Source organism: Orbicella faveolata, unplaced genomic scaffold, assembly GCF_042242905.1.
Source record: "Orbicella faveolata isolate gen_17 unplaced genomic scaffold, um_ofav_v1 contig_4, whole genome shotgun sequence".
Lineage (NCBI taxonomy): Eukaryota > Metazoa > Cnidaria > Anthozoa > Scleractinia > Merulinidae > Orbicella > Orbicella faveolata.
Genome location: NW_028301569.1, coordinates 1272501 through 1295000, shown reverse-complemented (window position 1 = coordinate 1295000; position 22500 = coordinate 1272501). Strand labels below are relative to the sequence as shown.

The following is a 22500-nucleotide window of genomic DNA, read 5'->3' as shown; positions in this document are numbered from 1 at the left end:
GAGATATTGCATTGCCTTACGTAAGCAAAACCTTTTGTTTTGATTGGCAGGGCTCTGCAAGAGGAGCTTCATGGTGACTTCCACGAAGAATCCCAAGAGTCAGCGCCGACGGAAAATGTCGTTCGCCTTCGTGTCGTTCTTGAGAGTTTTCAAACGATGATGGCAGCATCCGTTTCGGAATTACGCCGAGCTGGTCTCGTGTTAGACACCTTTGGATTTGATAACAACCTGCAAAGTACATCGCAGACAGCACTACCAGATCCGCCGCACAAACCCCTATCCTGTCCAGTAACAGTCCTGTGCAACGATATACACATTGTGATGAAAAAGCTGCAGTATGCTGTGTATCGCGGCGAGGTGTACAAACTGGCGGCCAAATCGCAGTTCACGTTCCAGTATCTGTGTACCATGAAAACGTTCCTCCACAGCCTAATGGGAAACGAAGCGTTCAAAGACCGTCTGGTCCAGCATATTCAACGTGTTCTGCCCATACTAAGCGAGCCAGAAAGCTCTTTCATTCGCCAAATTAAGATTGACAGAGACCTGATCGAAGTACAAGACGGGTGGTTTTGGAGCTTTTCCTCTGGGTCGTTCGTCCAAGGGATTATCTCAGAATCTCAGGTGAGAAGAATACACTGGACTGTTTTAACATTTAAATAAGAAGATACAATCAAATTTTCAAACCCAATCTTTACGATCTGTAGCACTGTCTGATGTGCTTTTGTTTTGGCTCTTTTCAACAGAAGGGTCTCACAACTCCACGCGCGTTTGTGGACTACGACCGACTCAAGGACCCGGAGCCAAGATATTTTGAGGCAATCCTAAGGAACAGCCTAACAGAAGATGAAATTCGGCAGTTTTGTGCAGATTTCCTGGCGTTGTTCCGTCCCAAAGAACACAAACAGCCTGTGCTGTGTGCTATTGGCTCAGCTGACAGCGGAAAGACCAGCCTCTTCTCACCTGTTTTTCAGATCATTCCCCTAGGCCGAATTGCTCGCGTCACGAAGCAAAAGAGTTTCAACAAGGCTATGATCGACAACCTGACAGAGGTTATCTTCCTAGACGAGGCATATGCCACCCTGCTCGACATAGATGACTGGAAAATCATATGTCAAGGGGGCTTCACGTCGCACGACGCGAAGTGGAAAAAGGCTCAAGGTTTCCATTGCACTGCGACCATGTACATAACTTGCCAGGTGGAAATGGATTTTGGCGCAGCTCACAATCAAGCTATGGACAAACGCCTGCGCAAGTACCACTTCAAGAGTCTTCCTCGTGTCGAACCTGAAGCAAACAAGTGGCTGAGGAAACATGCTATGGATTGCATTGTGTGGGCGCACAATATCGTAGGAGACAGCCCGAGCAGTCAGGCCAGTACAATGCCCACTGTGCACGAAAGTGGTATGCCTGAGGAGGAGTTGCGCAACATTTTGAGCGTTTCTTTAATAGACGAAGAAGTCGACGAAACCGCCCAGGGCGATTGTAGACGAGAACAGAGTTGCGGCCTTCTGACAGAACCGCAATCCCGAGAAGAAAGCTCTGAAGAGGACGCCATTGAAGATGTCGGCGATTCCGATGAAGACGAGACCCTGACGACCTTGAAAGCTAGGCTGGCACAATGCTCACCTGGCTCTCTACGTCACCGCCAACTGAGCCACATGTTAGAAAGTCATCTCGCTGAAAAGGAAAGGCTGAAAAGGGTTGAAGAAAGGTGCTATTAGAAGAGGCAACACTTCTTACAAACGAGGGGAGTGTCGGTGGAGCACGTGTCGTTGCTCCCGCACGACCATAACGAGCCGCTGCCCACACCGATTCGAAGGGACCTCGCTGCCTTTCAAGAAGATCAGGAACAGGAAAGGATCAGAACAGCATTTGGGAAGCCGTGGCTTTTAGCTATGGAGAAGGAAATGGCTGAGCAAAGCGAAAGAATGGAAGATCCAAGAGACGAAGAAGAACGAAGAGTGATGCAAAGTCTCCTGGAAATCAATTGCGAAAAACTGCGCTGTTATCACGAGCGTCATGGAACGCTGAAACTACCGGCTGCCCTGGCAGAACGCAAGAGGCTCTGCCTTAGCAACGAGCTGGTAGACCGTTCTTGCGTGAATTTCATACGAGACCTGTTCTCTCCGCTGCCAGTGAGAGTCTTCCCACCCAGCCAGCGTCCAGCAAATCTGCCTGCCAGAAGCAGGAGCTCAGACGAAGACGACGAAGAATGTTGGTCGGCGGCACCAAAGACACCAATGTACATTCCGAATGACGACGTGGAAGCTATCTGTCCACCGTCCCCAGGCATTGCTCGAGCTCACAACCCTGTAGCAGCTACGTCAGTGAAGAGGCCGCACTTTCAAAGCCAGGCGCATCCATCCAAGAAGCAAATGACCCTGACTCGTTTTATGCAGACTAGTACGCAACCGTAGATTGGTAGTTTCATGGGCTTGTAATAAGACAGCTTGCGTGCGACTTATTCTTTCTATGTTCATATTTGCACATGTATTAGTGTGTGCATTGTTAAGGAATACCACGTTGCGCTTATGCTACGTTTGACTATTTTGCACACGATGTGAATTAAAGGAAAAATATTATGGCTATTAGTTACATTAAGAGATTATAGTTCTTGAAAGCACTGTGAACTAGACAGTCGTTATGCTACAGTGATATTGACAGTGGCGATAGGCCAGTTCCAAAAGAATATAACATGTTTGTTGAGTTTGCTGTCATCTGGAGACAGGAAGATGCATTTACAATAAAGCAATTGATTTTTGTCTGTTTTGTGTACAACAAACTCTGCTTACACCCATCAGCTTTGCATTGAAAGTCAGTGTCCACACTTTTCCAGTCTCTTTATCAAACTAGCGACATTTTCATTCCGGCCCTTTTCTTTAGAGAGTCCGCCGTTCTTCCGTCTTGAAATGCGAAATCGGAATCTCTCAAAATAGCTGTCCACTGTCCAAACCCGTGCTTAGTTATCCCTTCCTTCAGAAAATCATCCTCTTCTTTCGTGAATTTTAAAACATGACGAGTTTTCCTCTGAAGGTGCAAGTTTCTCTTAGGCAGGATATCCTTTATGGGGGTCGAGCTGTTTTTATTCTGAGCTGTCTCAACTGAAGGCCCGGAGCTGGACGTTGAACCGCCAAGTCTTGCGTGTACGTCATCGTCTACCTCGGAACCCTTGGTACCTTGAAGTTTTTGAAGACACTCGTGACCCTTCAGGGCAACTTCTCGCGATCGTTGCTTTTGATAGTGAACTTTAGCAACCGCAGAACTGTGTTTCTGGTCCTCAGACAAAAACCTTTGCTCTTCGCTAGTGAGCTGATTGAGGCTTTGCGTTTCGACGATTTGGCGATAACGTGTGGGATGAATGTATTTTCCAATTGCATCAAAAACCAGTTTGCTCATAGTTTCGCCCAGTTTGCCATGCTGACCTCCATTTCTGGTGACGAGAACGAAATCACACTGGGGCTTAAGCAACGGTCTAACGTTCGAGATGTAGCCGTTAAGAACGTGCATGTTTGCGTCGGTCAGAATCAAAGAATCGAAGCCATATTTTCCAGCCGTCTTGAACGTTTTCTGATCGATAAATCCACCGTTTTCCTTAGCTGTGGCAATCATGTCCACCGTCAAATATTGGTACGTCATGGGCCGCGATCCCTTCACCTTGATGAACAGATACATGGCTACAAATTTTGTGGCAAATGTTAGGTCTGAGGGGTTCACTTGGGCTGGACTGGTTTTGCACATTTTCACGGTATTTTCGTAACGCGGCAGATGAAATTTCACCACCTCCAATAACTCCTCCATTGTTGCCCAGTGCCCTCTTGCTTCCAGAGTCTCGATGTCTAAATCTTGTGTCCACTGCAATCTCATCATCTTTGCAACTGTTTTTCGGGCTCTCTTGAGGTACAACTCTGTCGTAGAGAACTTTCTTAGAACTGCTTCTGATGCGCCATGAAGTTTTCTGAAGTCGATCAATTCAGAAATAGCATCTATGTAGCCCAAACGCCCACCATGACCGAGCTTACATTCATCTTGTAAGTAGTCGATAAATTTAAACAACAGATTTGGAGAACACAAACTAAAGTCGACCACTTCAAACGTTAACTCCTCTTCATCTTCACAGCAAAATCTAAGAAACTTGAAGCACCTTGTCACTATCTGTTGAGCGGCACGATCTTTCTTACAACCGCCAGCACTTCCTGTCAACCATTTCGTGAATACTTCGCCAATGTTACATGATAATGGAAATGAAGAAAGTAACTTCACGTTGTGCTTTGTGGTCTCGCTTGTCTCATCTTCATTTCTTCCAATCGTCAGCGACTTTGTTACTTGTTTAGAATCGGGCCTTTCGTCAAAATAAAAGAACCAACTGTGTTTAGTGCTAACGTGTTTTCTACAGCCTCTCTGACTTTGAAATCCATCATGTTCACACTCTTGTATCGGGCAATGGTAAAAGCTGTCTGCTTCATCCTTTTCCAAGTGAAGCCGCTTTGGTTTGGGTGATGCTCCTTGGACATCTGACCAATTGACTTTGCACTTCTTGCTCATTTTTTCCCTTTAAACAACATGTGGCTAGCACAATCGCCTTTAAATCTTAGCCGAAACAAAAGGACGTTTCAACTTGCCAAAACATGCCCTTGCTTGCCCACACTCATTACTATTGTGTAAAATTCATGACAGTGAGATACAACCCAAACTTGCCCAGGCAGGTCTGTACACGCCTATTCAGTGACACAATACATAGTTAACGCATCGATAAATCGGAACAATAAAGTCCAAAACTTGTTCCTAATGACCAATTTCGGAACAATATATTCCATTCACAGATAGCAAAATCGGAATAACAAAGTCTTTCTTTATTAATTTCGGAACAATGTGTTCCACGCACAAATAGGAACTCGGAACAAAACAGACCCAATTTATCAAGTTAGGAACAATGTGTTCCATGCACAAATAGGAACTCGGAACAATACAGACCCAATTTATCAAGTTAGGAACAATGTGTTTCATGCACAAATAGGAACTCGGAACAAAACAGACCCAATTTATCAAGTTAGGAACAATGTGTTCCATGCACAAATAGGAACTCGGAACAAAACAGTCCTAATTTATCAAGTTAGGAACAATGTGTTCCATGCACAAATAGGAACTCGGAACAAAACAGTCCTAATTTATCAAGTTAGGAACAATGTGTTCCATGCACAAATAGGAACTCGGAACAAAACAGACCCAATTTATCAAGTTAGGAACAATGTGTTCCATGTACAAAAAGGAACTCGGAACAAAACAGTCCTAAATCACTCATTTGGGAACAATTTGTTCCACTTGCAGTTGACAACTCGGAACAAAATGTTCTTGTCTTACCTTACAGTGAACGCTATGTTCCTACTCTGTAAAAAGCTGGTCCTCTTAAGGTTAATAGGAACACAAAAATGAGGAACACTCGATCCCAGAGGAACGTTCCTTTACAAATATCGGAACAGCCGAAAAAACTTAAAATTTGTGAAAAATAAACCAACAAGTTCAGCTTTAAAGCTAAAAAAGCATCTATTAAACGTTTAGGTAAAATAGAACCAAGCTTCAAAATCTAGAGCACTTTGATGTTCTCGAAGGCAGTAAAATAAACCCTGTAAAAATTTTGGGAAATGTAGAGGGGAGAGAGAGAGAGAGAGAGAGAGAGAGAGAGAGAGAGAGAGAGAGAGAGAGAGAGAGAGAGAGAGAACCTTCATTTTAAAACGATGAGTATTAAAGCTACATGAGCTTGTGGGGTCGTTTGCAATTAACTAATCGCTAAGTAACTAAAAACTAAAAACTAGGGGTATTTACAGAAAAAATGTTTGAACTTAAGTCAGCGATATATACAATAAGAGATTGTTAGCATAAGTTTTTAGGTATATACAAAGTCATCTTTTCTAAAATTACAAGTGGATGCAGACGTTCTCTTGAAGCTGAATTCATTAAAATTAACTAGAGATTTAAGCTTTAGCCTGAGGTCACGATATGGAACATTTTTTGTCAGGGCACTACAGTTGTTGGTCACTGCATTCCACATGACTGAGCCTCTGAACACGACAAAGTCTTTCATGTAACGCGTGTTGAAGCGGGGAACAATTAAAGAAGCGCAGGTCCGGGTTGAATAATTTGTGGCCCGTTTCTTAGAAATCAGATCGCTTAATGTGACAGGTAACCTATCGTGAAAAGCTTTATGAAAACAGATAAAAATGGCTGATTTATAATAAATAGACAGAGTGGGCCATTGGGCCCGTTGTAGGACATCAACAGAAGCCATGTCTTTCGGCAAGTTAAAAATAAGCCTCGCAGCCCTGCAGTGAAGTCTTTCCAGGGACTGAAATAAGTCGGAGTTGCAGCAAGATCCCCATAGTATAAGACCATAGGTCACTGAGGGCAAAATGACCTTAAAATAGAGATCCTGACGAACGTTCCTAGGGAGAAATCTCGAGTTCTTAAGTAATCCTAGTTTTTTAGCAAATGATTTTTTGAGTTCCAGCATATGCGGAGTCCAGGTCAGTTTCTCGTCAACGGTCATTCCCAGTAATCGTGATTTCGATACCCATTCAATTGTAGAGTTTCCAATGAAGATCGGAGGAATATTAGCCGGGAGATTTCTTGTAGAGATTAGCATGGCCTCACTTTTACTTGGGTGGGGTGTTAATCTGTTAATGAGGCACCACTCGTTTAATTCACGGAGGGCAGAATTTAACTGGGCAATACTTTTTTCTGCCGTGTCACTCACGTAGTAAACCGTTGTGTCGTCGGCAAACATATAGACGGATCCGGAAGACACAGAGGACGGAAGATCGTTCGTGAAAAGAGTGAAAAGTGTTGGCCCCAAAACGGACCCTTGAGGAATTCCGAAAGAGATCGGTATCATCTCTGAAGTTGCTCCATTAACAGCTGTAAATTGCTGTCTTTCCTTTAAGTAACTTTTAAGCCAGTCCAGGAGTAGTCCTGATATGCCAAAGTCCCTTTCCAACTTCATTTCGAGAATGGTGTGCGACACACTGTCGAATGCCTTTTTAAAGTCTATAAAGGCAACTGCTACCACTAAGCCTGCGTCTACAGCTTTTCTCCACGTTTCGGTAAGTTGTGTTAGTAGCAGTTCTGTCCAAAATCCTGCGCGGTATGCCCATTGTTTGTCCGTGACCAGATTATTAGCTTTATATACATGACGAACAATTGTGTCGTTGACTACGGATTCAAGGATCTTGCTAGGGACGCTCAGCAATGATATCGGTCTGTAATTGCAACAATCGGTTTCATCGTCCTTTTTATATACTGGAGTAAGCCTCGCAGTTTTCCAGCTAGTGAACACCCTACTGGTGTTAAGGGAGAGTCGGAATGGGCTGAGGAGTGACGGGACAATCGTATCGCCTGCTAGCTTCAGAAGTTTTGGAGGTATGTTATCGGGACCCGTGGATTTTCTTGTTTTTAGCGCCTTTATTTTGTCCGCAACTAAAGACTTTGAAACATAGCCATCTGTGAGTCGAGGACTATCTGTCTCGCCCTTGTCTGCGCAAGTTTTCCCGTATCGACAACTTGTAGGCGGGGGTAAAGTGTTGGATAGCTTTAAACCAATCGTAGCAAAATAGGAGTTCATAAGGTTTGCTTTTCCCGAGTCCATAAATTCCAGGATGCCGTCATCCTTTTTGAGAGGCCCGATGTTTTTGCGGACCTTGGGTTTTGTAGCCCTTTTAAGAAGATTCCAGTATGCACTCGAGGACTTGACTTCATTAAAAATGGTGGAAAAATAAGATGATTTAGCTTTCCTTAAATCAGACGTAACTTCGTTCCTGACTCGTTTGTAATTAAACCACTGCTCTGGACATTTGCTAGAAATTGCCGCCTTAAACAGTTTATACCGTCGGTTCATTTTGTGACGAATTCCGCAAGTTATCCATGGGGAGGAGAAGCTTCTTGCCCTTATCTCTTTCCACGGAGCATGTTCATTGGAAATATCGTCGAATAGTCGTTCCCAAACCCATAGCTGGTCGTCAGGCTCTTCGAAGATGGATGCGATGTGAAATGGAGTACATTCAAAATCGTGTTTAAATTTCTCTATGTCCATTCTTTTAAAGTTCCTCTTTTTGATGAATTTTGGCGGCGGTCTTTTGTTTTTGAGCCGAATGATTGCGTAGATTAAATCGTGATCAGATATTCCCAGTGGGAAAACACCAGTAGAACTGATTAGATCTTTTGTTGTTGTAACAAAGAGATCTAACAAGGTGCATGATGAAATTGTTGATCTTGTGGCCTCCTGAATCATGTTATGCATATTAAACGTCTCAAAGATAGAACGCAGTTTAATTGTATTTCGGTGCAGAATGTTGTCTGGATCGCCTTGGGAAGAGAAGTCACAGTTGAAGTCAAGTAGAAAAATATTCTCAGATCTCGACCAGGCTTTTTCAAGTGGCGTGATGATGCGTTCGAAGAAAAGGTTGTCATCAGGTGGTCTGTAGATGACAGAGAATAGGGCCAGGGTGCTAGAAGTTTTGACTTGTAGCCAAATCGCTTCAAGACCCTCAGTAAACAAATCTTTGCGATGAATAGCATGTAAATATTCTGCAAAATACAAAGCACAACCTCCTCCTTTGCGTCCTTTGCGATCGAGTCGTAATAGCTTCATCCCGTCAATGTTCAAGGCAGTGTCTAACACAGTTTTGTCCAGGTGAGTTTCAGTTATTGCCAGCACCTCAAATTTGCATAATAACTGCAAGCATCTTAATTCGTCGATCTTTTTTTCTTAAGCTGCAGATGTTCAAATGTGCTCCTTTTAGATCTCTAGCTGAGCATTTAGACAGTTGATGGACAAGATCAGTGAGATGACTTTCGCATTCGTCATCTTTGGGAAGTACGTCTGAAAGCGGCGGTGTTTGAATGCCGATCACTGAGGAAAGCGAGTCGTCTGACAATGAACTGAAAGGTAAAGCTGTAAGCAGATCAGATCAGAAATCCACAGGCTGACTGGGGTTGCTTTAATAAACAGCTGTTGCAAATCCATGTCTTCGGGTCTCTTAATTGAATAGATTTGTATTCCTTGGCTGTCACTTGACCACATTTCATGTGATAGTTTAGACCGCACAAGTTGCAGTGTAATGCTCGATGGTTGTGAGCGATTGTTCTTGAGCACATTTGACAGCTAGGTTTTGTCGTAGGAGGACCGGGGTTCGGGCATACATCTCCGCTGGTTGTTATGCGGGTTAACTGGAACGTGGACACAGCATTTGGGTAGCGACTAACTCTTACGTTTGAGTAGCCTTTGACTTTGAGTTTGTCGAGTCCAAGATGGCGTCTGTTCTTTGTTAAAATCGTACAGTCTAAGCTAGGTGAAAACTCATCCCGCCGAGCTGTTTGAGTTATAGCATCGAGCGCTGAATGGCAAAGATCCTTAACGTCATTTTGAGGATGTAACCAACTGTCATGTATTTGGTTTATTTCGATCGAAGCACATGGAACAGAGTGCGCATAAGTGCGCATGCTCATAATGTCAACCGCTGGCTCAATACACTACAACTCCTCCCCCTTAAGCCAGTCTCGTACCCCAAAAGTTCAACACAACATGCTATTCTTAAAAATAAAGTCAGAGCCCTAGAAATGGGCAGTTCAATGTTCAAAGGTCCAGTCGGGCTGGGGGCTTCCTCTCTCTGGTAGGGTATCTTCTAACAGGAACATGTTCAATCTGGCTCGGCGGGCTGCTAACTGAAGCTTTGGCCGCTGGATTGGATGGCTGAAAACACGTTTCCCGTGGGACGGCTTCTGTCTGCTCAGGCGGCTCAGCTACTTGGTCACCATGGCATTCGACTGTGGGCGGGAACGGCAACGGCTGGATAACTGGCGTACGGCTGTCTGCAACAGGAACATTGGAATCTTTGATTTGGTCTGTGTGTCGACGCCAAACTAAGTTAGGCCCAATCTCCACTTCATAAGACAGGGGTCCTAGTTGTGCACGCACAATACCTGGTACCCACTTTGATTTTCCATTGTAATTTCGTGCTATTACTCTCTGGCCAATGGAAAAATGCCGCGTTACAGAACCACCCTTGGCGACAGACTGGTCTATCTGACGGTTGTTTATCTGGACGCTGAGATCTGGTTTTAAAAGGTCCAGTCGAGTGCGTAATCTTCTTCCCAAGAACAACTGGGATGGTGGCTCTCGAGTGGTTGAGTGGGGAGTGTTCCGATAAGCCAGCAAAAATCTTGCCAACTTAAGATTCAAGGATTTCACTTCAGTTTCGCTCTTCATCGCACTTTTGAAGCTCCTCACACCGCGTTCCGCCAGCCCGTTGGTAACAGGGTGGTAAGGTGCTGACGTGATGTGTTTGATTCCGTTTCTCTTAAGGAATTGCTGAAACTCTTCTGATGTAAATTGCGACCCGTTATCGCTTACCAACTGGGCTGGTATTCCATATCTGGCAAATAATTTCTGAAGGACTTCAATGGTTTTCTCTGAGGTTGTACTAGTCATTCTCTCTATCTCTAGCCATCTTGAATGTGCATCCACTACCACCAAGAACATGCTGTTGAGGAACGGACCTGCAAAATCAAGGTGAATTCGTTGTCAGGGGGACGAAGGCCACTCCCATGCGTGTACCGGTACTGTACTGGGCTCTCTCTGTGTTAGTTGGCAACCTGAGCAGGACTTAACCGTCAGTTCAATTTCCTTGTCGATTCCAGGCCACCAGATGTAACTTCGGGCGAGGGCCTTCATCTTCACGACCCCCATATGTCCCTGATGCAGTTCCTCGAGAACTTGAGGGCGCAACTTTGGAGGTACTACGACTCTTATTCCCCACATCAGACAGCCTGATTATAATGTGATCTCATCTTTGCGAATAAAATAGGGGTTGAGTGCAGGAGCAGTGTTGTGTGGCCAACCTTTGCTGGTCATCTCATACACTTGAGCCAAAACAGGATCTCTCTGTGTTTCTCGTCTAACGTTATCCACTGTGACTGGCAGTGGATCAAACTGCATCAAATTAAATACACCCACAGGGTCGACAACTTCTTCATCTCTGGATTCCTTTACGAGTGGAAGGCGGGAAAGACCATCGGCATTACTGTGAACTTTAGTGTTCTTGTATTCAATGGTGTAATCATAGCCCGCCAGGAACAAGGCATAACGTTGCAGTCGAGCTGCAGTGACCACAGGGATGCTTTTCCGCGGATGAAAGATTGACGTTAAGGGCTGATGATCTGTGTACAATGTGAAAGAACGGCCAAACAAATACATATGGAACTTCTTTACCCCCCAGATTATTGACTTGGCTTCTTTGTCAATCTGTGCATACTTTTGCTCAGTTTTGGTGAGTGTCCTTGAAGCAAAAGCTATGGGTCGCTCGGTACCATCGTGCATCACGTGAGATAGCACCGCTCCAATACCGACAGGGGATGCATCACAAGCAAGCCTTAGTGGTAGGCTGGGATCATAATGCGTTAAAACTTGCTCTGACGTGATCATTTCTTTCACTTTGTGGAATGCTATCTCGCACTGTTCTGTCCATTTCCACTGACGATTCTTCTCCAAAAGTTGTGTCAGGGGATGCCCTACTGTCGATAGGTTAGGCAAGAACCTGTGATAGTAATTGATTAGCCCGAGAAAAGATCTCACTTCAACTACATCGTTTGGACGTGGCGCATTCAATACTGCTTCTACTTTCTCTGCTGACTTGTGTAGGCCATCTTTGTCGATGTCATGTCCACAATAAGTTATCTTCTCCTTGAAAAACTCACATTTTGCCTTGTTTGCTCTCAACCCATGAAGCTGAAGCCGTCGTAGAACTTCTTCTAAGTTAGCCAGGTGTTCTGCATCATCCTTGCCAGTAATGATCATATCATCAAGGATACAGCTTGTGCCAGATGTTCCTTCCAGCACTTGATCAATGGTGCGCTGCCAGATTGCAGGTGCTGATGTGATGCCAAACACCAGTCTGTTGTACTGAAACAGGCCCATGTGTGTGTTGATGGTGAGGTATTTCTTGGAATCTTCTTCCATCTCTAGTTGGTGGTATGCCTGACGAAGGTCAATCTTTGAGAATTTCTGCCCACCACTAAGCTTTGCAAAGATATCTTCAATGCGGGGTAAAGGATACTGCTCATCTTGTAGTTCTGGGTTCACTGTGCCTTTGTAATCACCACAAATTCTGACAGACCCATCTTTCTTTGGGACAGGTACAATGGGCGTTGCCCAGTCGCTCCACTCAACTTTCGAGAGAATACCTTCATTCTGAAGTCTTCTCAGTTCTTCTTCAACCTTGGGCCTCAAGGCGTAAGGTACAGTACGAGCTTTGCAGAAATGAGCTTGGCTATCTTCTTTGAGGGTTAGCCTTGCCTTAACTGATTTGAATGTTCCCAGTTTATCTTCAAAAACATCAGAGTATTTGTCTAGCGTGGTCTGCAGACGTTCGTTAGTAATTGGTGGGGTTTGTGAAGCTTTCAGTGATTTAATAGCATACCAATCCAGGCGTATCTTGTAGAGCCAATCCCTTCCCATCAACACAGGGCCCTTATTCTTAACCACATACAGATCCAATAGTAAAGGTTGCTGACTTTTGTACTCAACATTTGCCTTAAGCACTCCCAGTGGAACAATGCTTTCCCCCGTGTAGGTTTTCAACATTAGTTCAGTTTTATGCAAGGGTTTGTCGTTAAATTTCTCCTCGTACAAATCATGTGGAATGATCGACACAGCCGAGCCTGTGTCCAGTTCCATTTTCAACGGTTTCCCTTCTACTTTCAGATCTACCCAGATTACATTACTGCTCGGTTTCCTCACATTGTGTATCTTCATGCTTCCTAACACATCTTCAAATTCATCACTTTCACTGTACTGAACAGTATGGACTTGAGTGTTTTGTGGTGTTTTGAGTGGTTGCTTTGGCTTACCTTGTCGTCTCGAGTTACAAATTCTGGAAATATGGCCCACCTTCCCACAATGATAACATGTCTGGTCCTTTAATCTGCAATTGTGTGATGCGTGCGAGTCTCCTCCGCATCGATAGCAACCCTTAGGCGTGAGGTTCGGCGGCGGCGGCGGTGGCGGTGGCGGTGGCGGTGGTTTGCTGTTATCTGAGATCTTGTCAACTCGAGGTTCTGCGTGCAGCTCACTGTGCAATTCCGAAACATCACGAACGGCAGTTTCCATCGCTACAGCTATCTCCAAAGCCTTGGAATATTTCAGTTTTGCTTCTGAAAGCAAACGCCTTTGTATCTGCATATTTTGAAGGCCACAGACCAATTCATCCCGTAAAGCTTCGTTAAGGTTCGCGCCAAAATTGCAGTGAGTCGCTAGTTTCTTCAGTTCTGCTACGTAGGCCAACACGGTTTCTCCTTCTCGCTGATTTCGTTTGTAAAAACGAAAGCGTTCTGCTATTTCAAATGGTTTAGGACTTAAGTGTTGCTGAAGGGTCGTGACGATCTCTTGGAAACTCTTCGTGGCTGGTTTATCCGGTGAAAGAAGGTCCCTCAACAATGTGTACGTTTTGCTGCCAATCAAGCTTAACAAGGTTGGCACTTGGCGGTTCTCATCGATGTTGTTTGCTAAGAAAAACTGTTCTACACGTTCCGCATAAGTTTCCCATTTCTCTTGTGTCTCATCAAAACTCTCTATCTTCCCGATAGCAGTCATATTTTCGACGTTTTCCTACGACTTCATCCTCGTCGCCACTGTCATGTATTTGGTTTACTTCCATAAGTGCGCATGCTCATAATGTCAACCGCTGGCTCAATACACTACACCAACCCACTTTGATGAGGCTTAGGACGAGAAGGTAAAAAACTCACGAATTTTGTTGTAGTTTTCACTTCTACATCTTTTGTAGCGTTCGAGTTTCCAGTAATAACTAGATTAGAGGTAAATGTTCCAGTGTCAACTACTGAACTGTCCTTTCTGAGAATGCTAACAATAGCCTGCAAAACATACCAGAGTAGATAATTATGTAATTTCATAATTTTGTGATTTTAATGATGCCAGCACCTATAATCAAAAACTTAAGTTGTGAGGAGAAGATTGATTATCATCATTAAGAAATGAAGGAATTAATTAAGTCAGACAACTAAACTGTTAGCTTTCACTGTTCAGAATGCATTTGATATTTATTTATATCTGAAGTATACTCATTCATTTTAATATTTTTATGCAAATTGTTCTGATTAGTTTACAACATGTTTCTTTACCTTATCATTTTACAAGTCCTTACAAAATAATAAAACTAATATAAATAAGGACATGTGGAATCATTTGTTATTACTTACCTTGTAGCCGGTACAAATTGCATGCCAATCTTCATTTTTAGGCCAGGTTGCATCCAGCCTCTCCAAGGTTGTCCTTCCATCTGCCCTAGCCTTCTGAATGTTGCGTGCACATTCCTCTGTTAATTGGTCACCTCCAAAGAAAATTAACTCTGCAGGAATTTTGTCAGTGCTCTGGGGATCTTCAAAGTTATTTTGGAGGGGTACAAACTTGTCCTGGATGGTCTCAAGTATGTCCATCATGTCTTCATTGCAACTTTCATTTTTAGGGAGAACACCAAGTGGTACCTACATGTGAATAATTTTGACAGTGATATCACTAAAACAGTACAAAGTAGATAAACATACATGATAACATACCATATTACATACACCTACATGATAACATACCATATAGAGAGCAACCAGAATAATTACTTCTACTGACAAGTTTATTTTGTCAGTAGAAGTAGTTATTCTGCTTGTTCGCAATATGTTATGTTCTTCATATGGAGTGTAATATTGTTAATAACATAAATTGTAAACATAAATTGGTGATAGCTGATGGATTAGTGAAAAAGGGACAAGTATAGCCTTTTCTTACTATTACTTACTACTTTTCTTACTAGGGTAATAACATTGAAAACAATGATAAATATATGGGCTTGCATGCTTGCCTATATGTATGGTATGTACCTCTTCAACTGGTTCAGTCATGATTTGGCTGTAAGCATGGGGAATATGGTAAATAACAGCTTTTCACAGAAAAGCAAATGCCTTCATGTACTTTACAATAACACGAGACCACAAAACAACAAAGTCTTCTTTTAGATGCAGCATGTCCTCTTTAGATGAGAGAAAAGCAGAAATCAGAACATCATCTAATGTTTTTTCATGCACATCTGGAAGATGACTGCAAGACACTTGGTCTTTAAAAGCGACAAGATTAAACCAGTGAAAAGACTTATTCTTATTTTCACTGTCCATGTGTCGAACTTTTACATCAAGATCCAGATTATCTCCTATTATTTGATAGGAAGGGATTTCATGCTTTGATTCTGTAAAGCAAACCAGTGCATCAAATATGCTTGCTTCATTAGTTCCTTGCAAGGAAATGTCCTCCAGACACTGAATGACTACATCCTTTTCCACTCCTCTGTACTGCAACACTGACCATGTGCCATCCAGTACTGATTTTGAGCTAAAATTACAGCATAAATTCAAACCAGTCAGATCCAGTGTGCCACAATCCTCACTGTTGCCACAGATTTCAGATGCACTAGAGTTGGCTGAGGGCTGCTTCAGTTGTGAGAGAAACTCTTTCACATCATTAGTATTAGTAAGATGAGGGAGAAAGGACAACTGTTGGAGATGATCCTTAATCACTCTGAAGCAGTTTTGTTTGGCCACCTCTAATTCACACTTGCCTTTCCACAGCTGGACCAATTTGTCACAGTCATTACCAAGGGTATTGGCTTTCATGGTTAAAGATGCTGGAGACATTACCAACCCATGCTTGAATAGAATTTCCAACCCCTTAAATAAAGATATTACAAGTAAACTGAATTATGTAATTTTCAAAGAGGACTTAAAACTCTTAACTTACTTTATTGTTAAGTAGGGCTATTCTAACTGAAATACATGTTTGGTATAAACAATATTTACAGCTTCAATAACCACTTAAATTTAATGGAGCTCAAATATCAGCCCAACAGTGGTCTTGATTAATAGTAGGTTAAGGCCAAGAGGAAATAAAAACATATATATATCATGGTTCAATACATATTTGTTGAGCATGTGATTCGAGAAGACTGTCATTGTATCTGTTTTTCACAAGTCTGTCCACTGTCTTATCCTAGGTTAATAACCATGATCTATAATGACTGTAAGTGCAATCCACAATAACTTTTGCATGGTATGTGATTATTTTACCATACAATGAGAGTTATTCATACAGTTCTTTTAGCACGAAATTCAGATAAAAAAATGTGATCCCTACCAAAGTTCCTGCACCTGCATGTCGCAAAATTAGGCCCAGTCTGTAAGCCAATGCAGACATCTCAGGACATCGTGAATGCAGAATTACACTGGCCACCGTTGGAACAACCACCTCATCAACTCTGACTTGACTTTTACTCTTAGATCGTTTTGACTTGCAAATATTTGACAGAAGTTTTGTCAACATTGGTGCTTTGAGACAAAATTCTCCTTTTAAGTTCTCTAACTTTAGCTCAACAAGATCAGCGGGAGAGATGTGACGTCAAATGCTGGCATTTTCCGTCCTGCAAAGGCCTTGGCATTCAGCATCAATTAATTTGAAAACAGTTTCAGTCTCTATTAAACAAATTACTGTTTTATGCCGAGATGTCAACTTGTAGGTCGAAACGCAGTCAAATCTGGAAGAGAAATATAAAGTGTCTTAGCCTACCTTAAATATGATTAACGAGTTATTACAGTGCCTGGGAGGTCCGCATAGTCAAAAACTGTGACCGAGGTCTTGAAAATGCTGCCGGCAGTATTTTCAAGTCTGAAATCACAGTTTTTCACTATACAGACCGACCCAAATAACATCACATCTAGAGGCAAATAACGGCACTTTTTTTATTAGCTATGTCATCTCCTGACTACATTTACTCAATTTTTAGGCAAATAACATGTTTATTTTTTCCTGTGGTATATTGGCTTTCAAATGGGTTTGTTTGTTTGAATCGGCTTCCGTGCCGTCTACAAACCATTCGTAAAAAATCGTCGCAACGAGTGAGTAACTCAGATACTAGAAAAATAATTAAAAGATGTATTAAGGAACAGTTGTAGAAAATATTCCTTTTTATAACTATTGTAGACTTGGAAAATCCATGATAGCACTGGATCGATGGTAGCTCCGCCGCGCTGACTGCATTTATTTACACCCCCCTCCCAAGGTATAACACGTTTGGCCCATAGTTAATGTTCAATTATATTCAGCTACAAATGCTTATAGAATGCAATAAAATGTGGAGACATAATTATACTTTTAATAATACACATGAAATAATTACTCGATTCTGATTGGTTAAGAGCAGTGCAGTTCAAGTGTAACACCAGTACAAAAAGTGTAACATCAGTGCAAAAAGTGTAACATCAGTGCAAAAAGTGTAACATCAGTGCAAAAAGTGTAACACCAGTGCAAATTACACATCAAAATTCTGGATTATGATTGACTGAAAGATAATAGGAATTTTTCTAAGAAAATGATATCGGGTAAAATGATGACAAAAATTTTGTGTTGAAACTTTGAAAAAAGTTTTCTCAAATGAGAAAAAATGGTTCCAAGAAAGATCTTCCGGCACTTCCTCCGCGCGAATTTTTTCATCTTTACATTATTAATAAGTAACCATACGGTTTTTCTCGTTCAATTTGGAGTTAATTTGCACTTGTCAGTTTTTCAAAAAGCTGAAATTACACTCGCCGAAGCGGCTCGTGCAATTTCAGCTTTTTGAAAAACTCACTTGTGCAAATTAATTCCAAATTGAACTCGAAACCGTATGACTACCTATACTAAGAGTCTACATAATGTGTTTAAGAAAATTTTGTGTAATTCGCGGGCCTGCAAATTTTGGTCAGCGACATGTTCATTTATGCCATGTCTGAGAACTCTGATGCTTGATGTATCCGCTATTTTGAAAAGGCCAACTTCGTCAAGGTAAGTGCTTAAACTACTAGATATCTATCGGTCACTTAATTATTCCACAAAATATGCATTTTATAAACATTTTAGTTTTGTGTACTCTTCATTTTGAATGAATCAGTTTCAAAAACTTCGTTTCGATTGCAAAATAGCATGACAAAGACGACAGAGCTGAGGCACAACATAAGATGTTCAGTAAAACATACGAGGAAAAACGGTCCATTTCTGTCGTGGCAATCAATAGCTGGAAACATGTTTAACCTTCTTCATAAAAACTCTAGTATTTTTTTAAAACTTGCTCTCCTTTATGCAAAAAACTCCACTTCTCGGGTTTTTTTCTGATAATTCACCTTTTATCTATTTGGAACGTAAATTGTACTTTGTATTATAAGAAAACAAATCAGCTCGCATTAAATCTTTTTTAAACTCTTTTAGAAATTAGCCTTTCAGTGCGATCTAAAGTTTGAAAATACTCGATCTATTACTGAGTGCTAATTTACTAGTGCATTTAGGCTATAACGTATATGAATCGTTGATATCATTTACGCTATTGTTTCAGAGTAAATAATAGATTTCACTTCCCGTCTCCATTTAGCCACACGTCTTCACAAACCTCGCCTGGGACAACATAGACAGAATTGAGGAAAGGAACATCCCACCGTGTCAACGGAATCGTTGTACAGCCTAGAGTCCTCGGTCCTGACCCACCGCCGAAAGACCTACCACGCATTGACAAAAGGAAAGAGAGGGCTTTGAGCACGGAACATCAACCCCAACTTCACGTATATGTCGCTGGCCCTCGTGTGGGACCACATCCTCTCGAAACCAAGGATGACTATGCTGGTGAAACCAACAAAGCTAAGAGAAATGCAGAGCAGAAAAACATGCTGCGGATCCTTGCTAGGTAAGTCAATTCAGAAGTCCAAAAGGTGCCTAGTTGGACCGGATTTAACATCCAAACAAGGGATCGAGTTCAAGTAAGACCACATGTCGAAGAGTATCTCCCGACAATAAGTGCTCCAGCAACAGCATTAACAAAAGTGTATGAGATCCTTAACCAGTCAGAGGAAATCAGGAAGAAACTTGATCTATCATCAGTTGGCGATGTCACGGATCAAGCACTTTACGCAAAAGCAGCGGAAATTGCATGGAAGCAAGACCAGTTTTCCAACATTGTTTTGCGAATTGAAACATTTCACACGATTTGCGTTGCATTGGCTATCCTGGGGAAACGATTTGGAAATAGCGGTTTGAAGGACATCTTCACTGAATAACAGATAGTTGCCGAGGGCTCCATAAGTGGTGTCATTGATGCAAAGCATTACAACCGTGGCCTGCGGGCACACAAGTACCTGTATGAAGTACTGATGAGGTTAGCCTAGGGTGAGTTCATGAGAAGGCTTGAGAGTAGCGATCCCAATCATCGCATCACAGTAGCGTCTTTTCTTGAACAGGTGGATACACTGGCTAATAATTTTTGAAGGAAGAGAGCTTAGACCAGCTGCTTCAATGCCCAGTCCTGCCTTGTATTTGGAAGCTTTCTTAAAGATATAGGCATTTCATTCCAAATTTTTCTTCCGATTCTAGAATGCCAGCGATTACAAAACATTGCTGAAGAAAAACATAGGGAAGGAGTACAAGAAGACCCCCGCTAACGCGGAAAAGCGTATTAACACCGAAGCGAAAGTTTTCGCCCAAAACCTGAAGCTAGATGAACAGGAGACAATTGCGTTCATTAGTGTGTCTGAACGGACTTTTCTGTGTGACGTAATCCTTATGTGTTAAATTTGATTTCGTACGTTTATCGCATATATTACTGCATAACTTAGCCTTGTTTTCGTTCACTTAAAAAAGTTAAATTCTAATCCTCGGCGTGTGCGGTACGGATCGGAACTTCTTGGACATTTTCGAACATCGAGGACACTTGGACTGTCAGGGCATCGTTTAAAAGCGTATCAAGAAATGGTCTATTGTTCCGGCTCAACATCACACGTTCAGCAAAAAAGAATAACCTTTTGTTCTTGGTAACCCTGAGGGACTTCGTCCGAAGCCAAACCAAAATCGTCGCCGTTGTTCGGAAAACTTTCGGCAGAACAATTAAGCTGCACTTGGGGGTGGGCAGCGTAATTTTTTCTCTCGTAAAGTCAATTCTCACTGGTGTACCCCAAGGCAAATTGACCGCCGCTGTGCGCATCGAGGTGATCACAATTCAAAAACTAATTATCCACATGTGTCGCATTCGGACCACGTCTCTCTTAATACAACCCCCGGTTTAAATCCCTTTTTATTCTAATTCCGACTCGTTTTAATAGGTATGCTGCTGAAAACATTCTTTGTCTGTCATTCGTGCGGCGTTACAACTTTTCTGCCTTTTATTAAGTCGACCGCGCGGTGGTTAGAGTGAAGAATGCGTGACTGAAATTCTGTTTTTGCGCGTATAAATCTTTCTCTGAAACCTGGCAATCGTCATGGAAGTTATTCGTTTTCAATTTTTTGAGTGTTCGCGGAGCGTCCAGATTTTGACTCAACTGTTTTCAGTCGAGCGCGCGGCACTTTATAAACGAGGTGTGACTTTTTAGTTGTGAAAGAGCGCCGTTGTTTTCAATCGAGCTCGCAGCAAACAAAGGTGTGATCTTTTCTGTAAAACAACTATCAGTCTGGAAATGAAATAAGGTATCGGAGAGTTTTAACTTTTTAGCAGAGCGCACACATTTTAAACGTGTTAGCATATATCGCAATGAATAATCCTCAAGCAGGTTATAATCAGAAACCCATTTATTTACATCCATTAACACTCAATTTTAATTATTTGTTCCCTGATTTCTTTCCGCTGGAAATCGCTGTGGACATCAATCGGTCGGCGAGGAAAGATGCGCGAGCTTCGAAGCGCTGTTAAGGGCTATTAATCTGTGGCCGAATGCTCGACTGAAAGCAGTCTCTCCTCCTGCTTTTCAATCCGTGGGTCGAACGCGGAAACAGCGGGAGCGCGAAGCGAGCCGCTTTGCCGCTCGATTATCGCGCTCGCTATTTTCGCGTTCATCCTACACTGATCTTATGGGTTTTAGAGCGAAAGAGAGCCTGTTCGCAATCTAGCCAAATGCGAACTTCACTTTCACTCCCACGCGTGGTGAGTTTATCAGGTTAGAGCAATTTTAAAGCAAAAAGATGCCTTACTTGTCGGCAGCTTTTACTTTCACTTTTAAATACATGTGTACAGCCGTCACCCTACCAGCCACCCCACCGCAACTATTTGCACCGACAGGATTATACCAATACCATCTCCCCTCGGGAGAATTTGTCTTCCATTCAGTCTTTCCGATCGTTTAAATTTCGCGCTCGTATGGTAATCGGAAATTTCAAAAACTCCCGCGGGCATTTAGAAGCTTATACCGCCATTGTTCAAAATGACCATATAAGACCAATTTTAGGTCTTATAACAATGCCTATTGTTATCAATGTTGAGCCGGTTTTCTTGATACGAGTTTGGTTTGTAAAATCGTGTGAAATCGAATAAATGTTTATCTCGTAAACACTTGATGGTAGCAGAGCGAGGTTTCAAATCATGTCAGTGGACGGCAAGCATGGCGGAGCAATGGACGAAGAAGAAGACCACATCAAAGTTTAAGGCAGCAAAAGGCGAAGGATAAATCGGCCTTCACCAGGGTCAAGAACAAGTTGTTGAGCCTTCTAGATGAACAAGATTATCTGAGTCGGCAGGAAGTCAAGGCGTTTGTCAAAAGCTTTGTGAAGTGCAAGAACGCACAATGTCAACTATGGAAGAATTATCCCAAGAATATTTAAGCTCCAAAGAGAAATAGGAACGAAAAAAGCTCGCCAATGAAATGGACAGATTAGAGGCGGAATGTTCGGAGGCTCATGACAAGGCTCAAGAATATCTGGACAATGGGAAGAACGAATTATCGAGTTTGGCAACTGACGCTTCAGAAAATACTCGCCGACGTCCAATCGAAGAAAGCGTTGTATCAAAAAGTGTGGAAAAGCAAGCTTTGGAGGAGCAAGTTAAGCGAGAACAAGATATCGCTCGTCAGAAAGAAGATTTAGAAGAATTACCTCGTCAGTATCGAAGTCGTTTATTTGATGAAGAGGACCTTCAAGATTTGAAAGAGTTGGAGTTCGGAGAACCGGAAACAAGAAAAATTTCCGCGAACAATTTGGCGGAAAGTCGTTCAACGCCATTGCTTGGCAAGGATATGTGGAATCAACTTAAGTGTGTTTCAATTCCCGTATTCTATGGTGATAAAAGATTGTATGAGGGTTGGAGAACAGCTTTCATGACATGTGTGGACAAGGCACCCGCTACACCAGAGTACAAATTGCTTCAGTTACATCAATACTTATCTGGCGATGGATTAAAGGTCGTGGAACCTTTGGGACACTCTGCGTCGGCTTATGAGACGGCAAAGGAAAGATTGGAACGAAAGTTTGGCGGCAAACGGCGTCTGATTCCTTTGCATTTAGAAGAACTGGAACTTTAAGCCACTTCGCCCCGGAAATGCAAGGGACCTTGAGAAACTTGCAGATTTGTTAGACGTAACCGTAGTAAACCTGAAGGAGGTAGTCGGCATGAAGAACTA

General features: G+C 42.5%; 2 protein-coding genes and 2 pseudogenes across 2 annotated transcripts; 2 read left to right on the top strand and 2 right to left on the bottom strand.

Moving 5' to 3' along the window:
• The window catches only part of LOC149100867 (uncharacterized), a 7129-nt pseudogene extending 1636 nt beyond the window's left edge, over positions 1 to 5493 (top strand).
• Positions 2662 to 4542, bottom strand: LOC149100868 (uncharacterized). The gene has a single exon (XM_089276246.1). The coding sequence runs from the start codon at positions 4540 to 4542 to the stop codon at positions 2845 to 2847; it is 1698 nt and encodes a 565-aa protein (XP_089132372.1). The 3' UTR covers positions 2662 to 2844.
• Positions 5494 to 14899: 9406 nt separating the features above from the next.
• Positions 14900 to 15918, bottom strand: LOC110046801 (uncharacterized). Its single transcript, XM_089276252.1, has one exon. It carries the CDS (start codon positions 15739 to 15741, stop codon positions 14998 to 15000), a length of 744 nt encoding a protein of 247 aa, XP_089132378.1. The 5' UTR covers positions 15742 to 15918; the 3' UTR covers positions 14900 to 14997.
• A 4891-nt stretch (positions 15919 to 20809) lies between these two features.
• Positions 20810 to 22401, top strand: LOC149100866 (uncharacterized; annotated as a pseudogene).
• Positions 22402 to 22500: the final 99 nt, after the last annotated feature.